Source organism: Protopterus annectens, chromosome 5.part0 (genome assembly GCF_019279795.1).
Source record: "Protopterus annectens isolate FY-2018-M chromosome 5.part0, PAN1.0, whole genome shotgun sequence".
Classification (NCBI taxonomy): domain Eukaryota; kingdom Metazoa; phylum Chordata; order Ceratodontiformes; family Protopteridae; genus Protopterus; species Protopterus annectens.
The window spans coordinates 1,472,527,023-1,472,540,490 of record NC_056735.1 but is presented as its reverse complement, the minus strand read 5'-3'; the positions used below and the strand labels follow the sequence as shown (position 1 = coordinate 1,472,540,490).

General features: G+C 41.8%; 1 protein-coding gene across 1 annotated transcript in view; it reads left to right on the top strand.

Moving 5' to 3' along the window:
- Positions 1–12,430: 12,430 nt before the first annotated feature.
- The window catches only part of LOC122802388 (serine/threonine-protein kinase 24), a 1,288,879-nt gene continuing 1,287,841 nt past the window's right edge, over positions 12,431–13,468 (top strand). The window contains exon 1 of the mRNA XM_044072014.1: positions 12,431–13,105. Coding sequence (XP_043927949.1) covers positions 13,064–13,105 — 42 coding nt within the window. The 5' untranslated portion in view covers positions 12,431–13,063. The remainder of the gene's footprint in view (positions 13,106–13,468) is intronic.

Genomic DNA, 13,468 nt, shown 5'->3' with positions numbered 1-13,468 from the left:
CCTAACTAGCCTGGTCTGCAAGGCTATGGAGCGCATCATCATGGAACTCATTAACAAAGACATTGGGAACCTCCAAACACTTGACCCGACCCAGTTCGGCTTTGTTAAGGGCAGATCATGCCTACTAAACCTGGTTGACATCTTCGAGACAGTCACTAAGGCCATAGATGAGGGAAAGGTGGTTCACACAGCTTACATTGACCTCGCCAAGGTTTTCGACACCATTCCCCACTCGGGTATTACAGAAAAACTCACCAGCCTAAACATAACCCCCTACGTCACGAGATGGGTTGCCAGCTGGCTTACAGACAGAACTCACATGGTAAGAATAGTGGGCTCTAGGTCCGACTCTTAACCAGTCACAAGTGGTGTCCCACAAGGCTCGGTCCTGGGACCCCTACTGTTCGGCATATACATCTCAAAAGTACAGGCAAACACAGGAGGACTATGGCTAACCAAGTTCGCCGATGACTGCAAACTGGGAGCCATAATTGACTCTCTGGCTGACACGGACATCCTTCAAATGGGTCTTACTGAGACGGACACCTGGTGTCAAAGTCATGGCCTCAAGCTAAATGCCAAAAAATGCATAGTTATCCCATTTGGGAAAAACAAAACACCCATGAATTACCAAATAGGTGGCAGCCTCCTTAATACAGAAGAGGTAATAAGAAATCTGGGGACCCAGGTAGATAGTAATCTCTCCTTTGACAATCATATTGCCAAAGTAGTTAGGAAATCCTACTATGTGACCCATCTAATTACTAAAGGGTTTGCATCTAGAAATAAAGAGGTTATAGTGCCCCTCTACCCATCACTCATCAGACCCATCATAGAGTACAATGCCCCATTTGGGATGTACCTCACAAGACACTTCCAACAGCTGGAAAGACCACAAAAGTACCTCACTAAGAGGATTACTGGCCTCAAGCATAGTCTTATGCAGCCCGACTGAAAAAACTCCGGCTGTACTCAGTGGCATATCACTTACTCAGAGGTGATCTCTGCCTGACTTACAAAGCCATGTCCAACTCAGAATTGATGAATATGCTCCACCTAAGGAAATCCAAGTCACTGCGAGCCACATGCTCTAGTGAGCTAAACCTCACCACAACAATAAGTAGAACATGCTGGAGGGATAGATTCCTGTCACAGAGACTCCCCATGCTTTGGAACAAAATTCCAAACTACATTAGGTATAGCCCCTCACTAACACTCTTCAAGAGAAACCTTGATGAGTGGATGGGTAACAGAAAATACACCCCTGGAATCACTTCATTGGCTCTGCTTGACAGAGGATCAGTTAATTAATCAATGGGGCGGCGAAAGCTGACACACTCTGGCTAGGCTTATAAATGCCCTCGGACAGATAGCCTAGTACCTACCTATAAACCTATGAACCTATGAACTCAGTGCAAGCAGTTCTAACAAACTGAAAATAGACTGATTCATTGAATCAGAATCAGCCATCAGCTTTCTGTACAATCAGCTGTGGTTCTTCAGAAGCCTAAAACATGTTTTTTTTTTTCTTTGACAAGTCATTGGCTTGATGGCAAACTTCTTTAAATGTATCATGATATCAGTTTATAAAAAGTTTAACTGTAAGAGGCTTAGGCTGATCAAGATTCAAGAGGAGTATTTTAATGACCTTTTTTTGTCTACTCCACCCTCCCTTTTGACAATTAAATCCCTATCCCCTAAAAGTCCATTCAAGTCTCCTGACCACTGGATGCATCTTAGGACAGCAGGGGAAGAAAGTGAGATAAAGGCCATCATCCAATGAGAGTTGAGATTTTTTTGTATGCTCAGAATTTCCCTCTTTTGGTTTGAAACCAGTTGCAAACCTTTTATGCTGGCCCTAGTACCTACAATTATAGCTACAGTTCATATAGTACATACACATTTTTTGGCAATCAGACACTTCCTAGAGGTTCTCGTTGCAAGCACTACAATCCCAAACCTTCCCCTAGTAGCAGGTGTGGTACAAGTACTTCAGTAACATGATCCTCTGGAAAGAAAGGATATGCACTGGTTATGCACTCACATTCTTACCTGCTCAGCTGCTGGGCTAATAATTTATCCTGAATCATTTGGATCATACTGAGGGCCAAAGCAGCTACCTCATGAAACAAAACCAGTTTCAAGAGTCTTTCATACCTTTGCTAAAATATCTGAAACAAAATTTGAATGTGTCAAAATCACTTAGCACTACAGAAGGGGAGGCTGTGCTCCCCCGCATTTAGGGTATGAAACTTTTTTTAGTATGACTACTAATGTTTTCCTTCATTATCTTCTAAGCAGACATGATCTGGAGGGGAAACTGAAGAGAAAGAACCCTTATCATCATCATCATCATCACTGGCATTATAACCCGTAGAAGATGACCTCTAATTTGAGAATAATTCCTAATCGTCCTCCTCTACACCATCAGAATTTGTTGATGAAGGTGTGGGTGCCTTCATCTTTTTTGTTGAATCTTTCCTAAGCTATTGGCTAAGGTTTGCTTCTAACAGTGAATATGGCCATCTGAACAAGGTCATGATATCCCTGTGTTATCTTTATATAATCAATAAACACAAGCCTCTGATGTCTGGGGAACTTGCATCCAAGTCTCAGACATCTGCATCACTTGTTCTTCTTTCGGCCTTTCCCGGTTAGGGGTCGCCACAGCGGAACTCCGGTCCGCTAATGATTGGCAGTTGATTTTTACAGTGTCGAGGTGCCAGCTCAATGCCCAGCCTTCAGCGAAGGCACACCCATTCATGCATGTCTTTCGAAGGCCACTCGACCGCGGGGAGGACATGCAGACTCCACACAGAAGGCAGTCCAGCTGGGAATCGAACGGGAGAACCGTCCAGGTTCAGGCACCTAGGCTGCGAGACATTTTCCTGTGGTACATATGACTGGGGACGCATGGCTGAAGTGACAGTCAGCTGCAGAGAAATATGGCTGTTTGCAAATTCCCTGTGGGCAAAGAGAAGCACATACTGCCATGCTCACAGCTTTAATAACCAAATGCATGGAGGCAGAAGAAGTAATGAATGTTGTGCTCAGTGTAGAGTACATACTTATGTAACTACAACATGTAGAAGTGTGCTACAGTATGGAAGAAATCCTGCAGGCTACTGTCATCACATTTATGCTCCAGTATGCAGTTTAGGCAATGTTCCGTAGAGAATGTAAAGGGGGTAATGGTCCACACACACACCATTTATAAAGGTACTGCCCATTGTGCACTGCATTTGTACTGCCACTGACATGCCCTCTGGCCAGCCTGCTGCTGATGCTTGCCATATCGCCTGCTGTCTCATGTTGCCTTGGGGACCATGGACATTGTTTTCCCCCTGTGACTTTGGTTCTTGAAGTTGTGGGCATGGCAACACATTCTTCTCTTTGCCCACAAGGAATTTGCAAACAGCCATATTTCTCTGCAGCTGACTGTTACTTCAGTAATAATAAAATAATAATAATAATAAAAATAATTCCTACAATAAAAATGGAATGGTAGGGATACCTACAGAAGTAAGGGATGCCCAACATGGAAGGGAAGTGAGGGTTGATTGTACCCGAAATAGGCGACTAGATGAATTGGATTAATTTTCTGAGCATAATGAACATTTTTTTAGCGGTAAGAAGGTCAGAAAGGTTGGCCAGCAAAACCAGACACCTACCAGTCCCGGGACATCATTACATACATATGACTACAGGGGAAATCAAGGGCAGAAAAAATAGGAAAGAAAGTGAAATAGCGCTTGTTGCAGACGCTGACAGCACAGTAAGTGAATACAAAGGATTCAATATCTCTAATTATACATCTTTAAGCCTTAAAAAGGAACATTTTAACCTGTTTTCTAAAGTTTTCAAGTTTGTGTCATCAACTCATGGTGATATAGCTAATATTTTGGCTGACCTTAAACTATATCTAAGAAAATTGAATCTGGATATGTTTTTTAAAAAATCTGAGGATGATGTGAATTACTGTCATACAGGTTTAACTAGAAAAAGTACTATTAATCCTCCCCTTCATCCGGCTTTAATGTTGTTTGAAAAAAGTGTCACTGAAGAAATATATGAAGCATATAAAATAAATAGGTGGACTACTGAGCCTCATAATTTAGACAAAAAGGAAAAAAAAAACTACTTAATGACTTGAAGTTTCAAACTGAATTGAGTATCATGAAGCCTGACAAGGGAGGAGGGGTAGTGCTATATGGTATTGAAGAATACAATAATGCAATAACATATTCTCCGGTATCTAAGAATGAAATTACCATAGCCCACGGGAGAACTGACTCTTTATTAGAGGAATATTTGTTAGAAAATAGTATTGATGGCAAAACATATTATTATTTAAGGCAAATTAACCTCATTATCCCTAACATCTTTGGGGTACCCAAGGTACATAAATGTGTTAGGGACCCCCCTTTCAGACCCATAGTGTCTGCTAGGAATTCTAAAACTCATCCCTTAACAGTATATGTAGATTTTTGGACTAAGGAAATTACAGCTAAGACAGAACATTTAATAAAGGATTCCTGGGAATTTTTGAGTAAATTAACAAAGGAGGTATGGAAGGAAAGTTATAGTTTTATTACCACAGATGTTAAGGATCTATTTACTTCTATTCCGAGACATGAAGGACATGAATTTTTTAATGACAGCATTAATAAATATTCCAATATGTCCAAAAAACAAATCCAGTTGATTCTTGAACTAATGGAAGTGGTACTTGACCACAATTATATATGTTTCCAGGGTGAACATTATCAGCAAATTAGTGGGGTAGCAATGGGGGCAGCATGTGCCCCCATTTATGCCAACTTAGTCATGCTGGAATGGGAGCATAGATATGTCTTTAATTGCCCATATAGTAACAACATACGTCTTTACATGAGATTTTTGGATGATATATTTGTTCTATGGGAAGGGAGTGAAGACACTGTGGAGATGTTCATGTGATACCTTAATGAATGTACTACCTTTTTTAAATTTACACATACTTGGGATGAGTCTAGTATTAACTATCTTGACACCACTATTTTTCAAACTAGTGATAGTTTAAATCCAGAATTTTTAGAAAAAGTACTTGGTGTAATAGTTATCTGCATTACACAAGTAATCATCCCCTGTTTCAGAAAAAAAAGTCTTGTTAAAGGGCAGGCCGTACGTGTCACAAGAATGACCTCAGATAAAGCTGACTTAGTTGGGGAACTCAATTTTCTGGGTGAGAAGTTTATGGAGAGGGGATATCCAAGTGAATTGGTCCAGGGGGTGCTGGATGAAATATACAGAGGGTGGGGTACCAGATATAAGGCTTTATTAGGTAAACCTTTGGATATGTTGGTTAAAGGAAGAGATGACAATAAATTCCAACGGGCTTATGTCACTGAATTTAATGCCTTTTCAGACACACTTACTGACATCATAAGGGCCAATTGGAGTATGCTTAAAACCAGCAAAGAGTTGTATGAAGTAGTGGAAAGTGAACCCATATTCTCCTTTAAAACAGGAAAGACTTTTAAGAGTATTTGAACAAATGGAGACACAAAATTGTGGAATAAGAAAGGCAACTAGTCAATGTGGTAACTGTAAACAGTGTTCACACATTATTAAGGAAGATAGTGTATGTTTACGTAATGGTATGAACAGTACAGTGTGGTTTTGTAAAGGTAATTGTAACACCAAAATGATAGTGTACTTGGCTATTTGTGAAAAGTGCCCTGCATTCTATATAGGAAAGATGGAGAGAGCCTTGAAGGACAGACTGTATGAGCACTTTCACGATATTAGGATTAGGAAGGAGATCAGTACGCTGTACAAACACTCCATCGACTGTTCTTCTTTTAGTGGTTTTAAATTTGGGATCATTGATGTGGTGAAAATTAACCCAACGGGGGGAGATGTTAAAAATGTATTGCTTAATAGGGAATTGAAGTGGCAGCTTAGGCTAAAATCTAATATTTTTCCCGGTTTAAATGAATATATCACTATTAAACCGGTATTGATAGCCAAAGCAATAAAAATTTATACTAGCACACTGTTCAATTATTTTGTATTTTGACCACATCTAGTCCATGAGGGCATATTTTAAAGTTTTAGCATGTATTTTTCTGGCATATATTTTTCTTGTCTATGTATGCGTTTTGTATTGCCCATGGATTCATGTGTCTTTAAATTTCAATTGTAGTTAATTGAGAATGATATAAAAGAAATGTGATGAAACCTTGAGTTATCTGATGAAGTCTTGCTACAAGATGAAAGCGCTAATCCTTGTTGGTTATTCAAATATTTGCTACCATTTGTGGGTTTGGACCTCTGCTTATTGTGTTTGCTCTGTACACTTGAGAACTATGTTAGGCTAAAAGATTTGTTGTGTGTTAAGCTTCTGTAGACCATTAGACTAAATCAACAATTTTAATGTATCTCTTATGCAATCAGCCTTAGTGATATAGTTAGCTTTATTTTTTTAATTGTACAGTAACTTCCACACTACTTCAACCCACAATACGAAGATACAACTGATTTCATGTGACACCATCTCCTCCCAAAATACATGCTCTTTTCCTGTTGTACTTATGCTAGATATATGGAATTAAAGATGCAGAATAACCCTTTGATTGGATGCCTATTAATGAATCCAGCATACTTCTCTCTGGTGGTAATTGTATCCATTGCCCATTCATGTTACTCTTTTTAATGTATTTCCTTTTGTGCTGTTGCTTCATACCTCTCAACGGTCCAGATTTTTGCCTCATATTTTGCTCTTTTCCTCATAAAATTTATGGTTTTCTTCTGGCAAATCATAGAAGATTGATGCGACTAAATAATGACATAGATTTGAGTTTCAGATTTCATAACCTTTGGAAAATGCATGCTAATATAAAATCTGTTATTCTATCAACGTTTTTACGTTTATAAGAACAATGTTTAAAAATTGTCCACAGTTTTGGGCTTTAGACCCCCCCCCCATTAGTTTGGGCTTTATCCAGATTTCTTGTGCTAAGAATTTGAGAGCTATGTTTTGCCTTTATGCCTGAAATTTGAGAGTAGTCCTGTTAGACCTCATTGCATTGTTACCAACATAGGACTATTTTTTATAAAACATAACTTCAAATATTAGTTGTCTACATAGTACATTTAAAAATGTATACATGTATAAAAAATAAATGTATACATGTATACAAAAAAAAATAAAAATTCTCTTTTCCCGCCTTTGCTGAACTAGATTAGTCCAGATTTCAGGTTTTGCTGAATTCCGGACTGTGGTATAGTTTCCTGTGTTGTCCATATCCTTACTTGGATAGGAGGAAGCTTCTCTGTTCACCAGTGAGAATGGGGAGCTTTGAGCAGTCTATCTGTCCCTGGAGGAGTGGTCTCAGCCCTGAATCTAGTAGCTTATTGGCCGCTCTGGGTCAATTCCTATCTCTTTCAGTTTCCCTGCTTTAGAACCCGCATATGTGCGGTTTTACACCTTTTTGCACATAGCGCAGCATTGGGCAGCGCCGCTTAAATGGGTTTAAACTATTCCTGGCTCCACAAAGTCTGCTCTTCACTTTTTCCCTTAGAACTGTTCTAAATCTCAAAGTAAGCACTCTATTTTCATTCTAAAGCCCTGCAGTTGCTTGTATAAGTAATCTTATAAGTAAGCACTAATAAACTAAAGCACTACACCTTCTTATACTCCCTTTAAGTACTTGGCTCCCTATTGGTCCTTTTTGATCAGTCAAAAAGTAGTTCCTTATACTATTCTGGCATGTCCAAAAGTCAGTTTCGGGTTTACTCTCCAGTCCAGCTGGTGAATCTGGAAATCTTGAGGCAATGTTGCAACTGCCTTATGTACACAGACCACCCTCTCCTCCTCCCAACAAGCTCAAATATATGTGAGAGATGCAACTATATAGCCAAACTGGAGGCTGAGCTCTCTCAACCCAATACTGGCGTGGTCAGTCAGGAGGAGAAGGTAACCACACACACCACAAATCCAGTCTCACATAGACCTATCGCAACAGAAAACCAAACAAATAAACACACAAAAACATACTCGGAGGTTCTAAATAAAAATCTGCCCAAGCAGCAGAGACCTCCAAAGCAGACATCCAAGCAACCGCTACCCCACAACAATACCCACGTATCACATAGTTCACAAAGTCAGTGTGCCACACAGTCACAGCCCTTAAGGCTAAACAACACACCTAATACACTTGTAATAGGTGACTGTATTGTCAGACACACTGACGTCCCACTCACCAGGCTGAACAAGGAGAAGGTCACTGTAAGCTGCCTGTCGGGTGCCAGGATCCGCCACATAACACAAGCACTCAGGTCACTCCAAAGCAAGTACAAATATGACTCCATCATTGTCCATGCTGGTGTGAATGACCTGAGACGTACCTCCCTGGACTACATGAAAAGAGACATAGAGGAGCTCTCTGATCATGTAGCCCAGGCCGGTATGACCCTGACCTTGAGTAGCATCTTACCCTCACCAAGAATGATGCCACAGTATTAAGACAAAATGATCAATTTTAACAATTGGCTAAAGTATTAGTGTCATTCAAAGGGGATCCAGTGTCTGTCAGCCTGGGATGACATGCTCGACAAGCCACGTTGCTTCACTAGGGACGGCTTGCACCTGTCACCCCTGGGCTTTCGAATACTGGCTAAGGCTCTTGCCACCCCCATAGTGCCTTTTTTAGGCAAGGCTCAAAAGACAAATCCACCTCCATAGACAACACAAAGAAAAAGAAACTAAGGGTAATGCTGCTCAACGCCAGAAGTCTAAACCTCAAGATGCACGCACTCGAGGCTCTCCTCAGTATGGAGAATATCAATATCTGTGCAGTAACAGAAACCTGGTTCAAGGCTCCTGAGAGCACCCCAGCACTACCAGGTTATACCTCATATCATGCTTTTCGGCCCCAAAACTCGGACCGAACCACAAAAGGAGGGGGAGTATCCATATTCATCAAAGATACCCACACCTCCAGGTTAGTGGCACTGCATGAAGCATCGGAGACCATCCATGTGCAACTAACAGTGGGCAAAACTGCCTTTCAGTTTGTAGCCTGTTATAGACCACCCTCCCAAACTCAGGAACCCCACTTGGCTTTCCTGAGAACACTGGAGAATATGAAGGTCTCTCCAAACACCATTATATTGGGTGACTTCAACTACCCAAACATAGACTGGGAGCACTACTCAAGCCCCAACACCCTCACCCAATGGTTCCTAGAATTTATAAACTCAAATGCTATGGAACAACTGGTCACCACTCCCACAAGAGGGGAAAACATATTGGACCTGATCATCACCAACATGGGGACTCTATGTTCCATACCAGAGGTATACCCCTCATTGGTAAGATCTGACCATAAATTAATCTCACTGGACATCCATATCCCGTCCCCACCCCCAGCCAAGGAAACCACAGTGAAGAACTTCTCAAAAGCAAACTTCACACTTCTCAAAACCGAGGTGGAATCCTTCAAAGCCCCCAGGCCAGTGGAAAATACGGCCCAAACCGCAGAATCCTTTACAAATGCTTTCTATAGACACCTACAGGAATGCATGGATCGTGCTATCCCAAATAAAACCAAGACTCATTCCTCCAAAAGCAGGAGACCTGTCTGGTGGACCCCAGCCATAAATAAGCTATACAACAGAAGGAGGAAGCTACTACATGATAGAGCAAAATCCCAAAAAGGGAAGGCATCTCTGATCAGTACTAGCAAGAAACTACGATCCCTCATAAAATCATCTAAGGCCAGCTTCGAAAGAAAAATTGCACAAGATGCTAAAGATAATCCCAAGGCCTTTTATAGTTATGTCAGGAACCTGGGTGGCAACTCCCAGATATGCTCTGAGTTAGTTCAAAATGACAAAAAATACACTGAACCCACAGACATTGCCAACATCCTGGCAGACAGGTTCAGTGCAAACTTCTCCCCCCCCCAAAAGAGCAAATGTCTATCCCAACAGAGTGTAGCCTCCCTGACATCACAGATGCACAGGTGAGAGCTGCCCTCTCCAAAGCAAAAAACACAGCATCAATGGGACCGGACGGTGTCCCGGGCTGCATCTTACACAAACTCCAAGAAGAACTGAACCCTCACATAAAGTCACTGTTCAATCTCAGCCTTACTACAGGATATGTACCCAAGAAATGGCGTACAGCAACAGTGGTCCCACTCCACAAAGGTGGTGCCACAACGACCTCGGAAACTATCGCCCTATAAGCCTGACTAGCCTGGTCTGCAAAGCTATGGAGCATATCATCATGAAACTCATAAACAAAGACATTGGGAGCCTCCAAACACTGGATCCTACCCAATTCGGCTTTGTTAAGGGCAGATCTTGCCTCTTGAACCTGGTTGACTTCTTTGAAACAGTCACCAAGGCCATAGATGAAGGGAAGGTAGTCCACACAGCCTACCTGGACCTCGCAAAAGCCTTCGACACAATACCCCACTCGGGCATCATAAATAAGCTCACCAGCTTAAATATCAACCCCTATGTCACAAGATGGGTTGCAAACTGGCTCAGGGATAGAACCCACATGGTCAGAATTTCAGGTGCCATGTCAGACTCTAAACCAGTTACAAGTGGCGTCCCACAAGGCTCAGTCCTGGGACCTCTCTTGTTCAGTATATATTTCTCTGAGGTACAGGCTAACATGGGAGGACTATGGCTGACCAAGTTCGCAGATGACTGCAAACTGGGTGCCATAATCGACTCACCGACTGACACAAGCATCCTCCAAAACGGTCTCACAGAGACGGATAACTGGTGCCAGAGCCATGGCCTAAAGCTAAATGCCAAAAAGTGCATAGTCATCCCTTTTGGGAAAAACAAAGTGCCCACAAATTACCACATAGGTGGTAATCCATTAAGTATGGAAGAAGTAATTAGGGATTTGGGGACCCAAGTAGATAACAATCTCTCCTTTGACAATCACGTTGCCAAAGTGGTTAGAAAGACCTTCTATATAGCCCACCTTATCACGAAAGGGTTCACATCTAGATCAAGAGAGGTCATTGTGCCCCTCTACTCATCACTCATCAGGCCCATAATTGAATACAATGCCCCATTTGGGATGTACCTTACCCGACACCTGCAGCAACTGGAAAGACCCCAAAAGTACCTCACCAAGAGGATCAAGGGACTCAAACAGATGCCCTACGCAGTTAGGCTAAAGAAACTCCAGCTCTACTCAGTTGCTTACCGCCTACTCAGAGGCGATCTGTGCCTGACGTATAAAGCCAAGTTCAACCCAGAATTAATGGACATGCTCCACCTCAGGAAATCCAAATCCCTTAGAGCTACATGCTCCAGGGACTTAAACCTCAGCACAGAAATAAATAGGACATGCTGGAGGGGCAGATTCATATCCCAGAGGCTCCCCTCACTCTGGAACAAAATCCCAATCCATGTTAGGCAGAGTCCCTCAATGACCCTCTTCAAGAGAAATCTTGACGAGTGGATGGGAGATCGTAGGTTTACCCCTGGGATCTCTTCTGTGTCCCTGCTAGACGGAGGCACAGTAAACTAACCTCAAAAGGGCTATCTTCTGTGACCTACTATACAGAGGCACAGTCAACTAATCTAAAAGGGTGGCGTAAGCCAAACACACTCTGGCTAGGCTTATAAATGCCCTAGGGCAGATAGCCTAGTATCAACCTATGAACAATGTCACACTACAGTGCTTACTTTATAAATGCACACGTCACTTTCAGTTATTGCTAAAAAAAGCTGTTTCACAGGTTTTATTACTATATGATGTAATCACATAGCTCAGATCTCTGCTCTAGACCTCTGGATCAGTTCTGTGTCCTACACTATTTTTCAGGGAAGTGCTCATTTTCCAATCAAACTGGTGTCGTGCTCAAAAAATATTGCATCAAAAACGTTACTGTACTCATTTTATAAAGGTCGTGGCAGTAAGGGTGAAAGACCTGCAATCTAAGTAAGTACATCTACAAATTTCTCTTTTTTTTTAAACTGTCATATTCTGACAATTTTCTAAGGGGCAATTACCATTATTTACAAAGTGACTCTGATAATGGGAGCTTGTCGTCGTTTTTTTTTTGGGGGGGGGGGTTGCTTCTGATTACAAGAGATTGTCGAGAAAAGTGGGCTGTACAACTGTTTCTGAGAGAAACTTGGAAACGTGCTTATTTGAGAACACACCACTTTGTCTCTGAGTCAACAACCGTCATTCCCGTTTTCTAGGTGCACTTCCCTGGGCTGGGAGGTGCTGGGTAATATACAAAAATAAAGAAGACCGCAGACTACCATCGCTATACTTTTCTCACTTGTTTGTAAAAACTTGTTAAGTTGTGTGTGATGGAAATAACCACATATCTAAAGAGAAAAATGTAACTCCTACTAATCGGATGTCCTTATGTAGGTGAGCTTGAGCGCAGGGGATAGCTCTTTCTCTGTAGTCTGTGGGAGGAGCACAGCCAGTGGGGTGGTTTCACCCTGATGTCACTGAGTGACAGCTCTGAGAAGATGGCGGAGGGTAGTGGAGCAGAGTAAGATACGGTGTCAAACCCCTCTGAAAATAATTCTAACAATCTACTTGCCCGAGCTCATCACTCATATAGTGTAGTTGTCTTTCAACTGCCAAAACACGGAGTTTAGGTGGTGTGAAAAGGCATAGTTCTGACATCTACGAATCCAGCAACAGTAAATATGAGGGGATTGTTAAAAGATTGACGGCAGCTGCATCAAGTAACTGGTTAATTCCTGGTATAGAGGAAGCCGAGTTTCAGTTTTGCAGGCCTTTCTTTTTTCTGTTAATGTAAATCTTCAACTCTTTCAGGGGCTTGGATTTATAAAAAACGGCAATCTGCTTGCGTCAACCTGGGTGCTGCAAGGGATCCCCCAAGTGAATCTAATGGTGATTAATGTTTGTTTCGAAAATCATGCTTTTTGAATAAGCTGATTTTTGATCTGTTTCTAAAAGCTCACGGGAAAGGATCTATAGTTGATTTGTTGTTGCTGACGACAGGAAGAAGTATTTTGTATATCTTCTCGCTGTCTGAATCACTCACTAATCGTAATGGCTCACTCCCCGGTGCAGTCGGGCCTGCCTGGGATGCAGGTAAGAAAGTGACCCGCTTTGTTTACATGATACAAGATGTAAGCTGTATATACATTGATTCTGAGAAATAACAGCCAAGACGTTGCAGTGGTTGATAAACCTGCAGAAGCGCGGTTGTGGTAGGCTGCTTCTGGGTGAGGAAATATTTCATTAAAGCTCTTAAGTGAAAACGCCCATGGTAAAAAAAAGATTTCTTCAGTTATTCTTAAGTAAATTGTACTGTCTGTACACATTTGGATTTGTGATGTTGAGTCAAGGTGCAGAAACTGATGTTTGATTGTAGAGTTGTTTGCTGCTAACAACCAGTTGTGGAGCCGAGGCCTGGGACTCAGCAGTGTGTGAAATTCTCAGATTTGGTTTCTT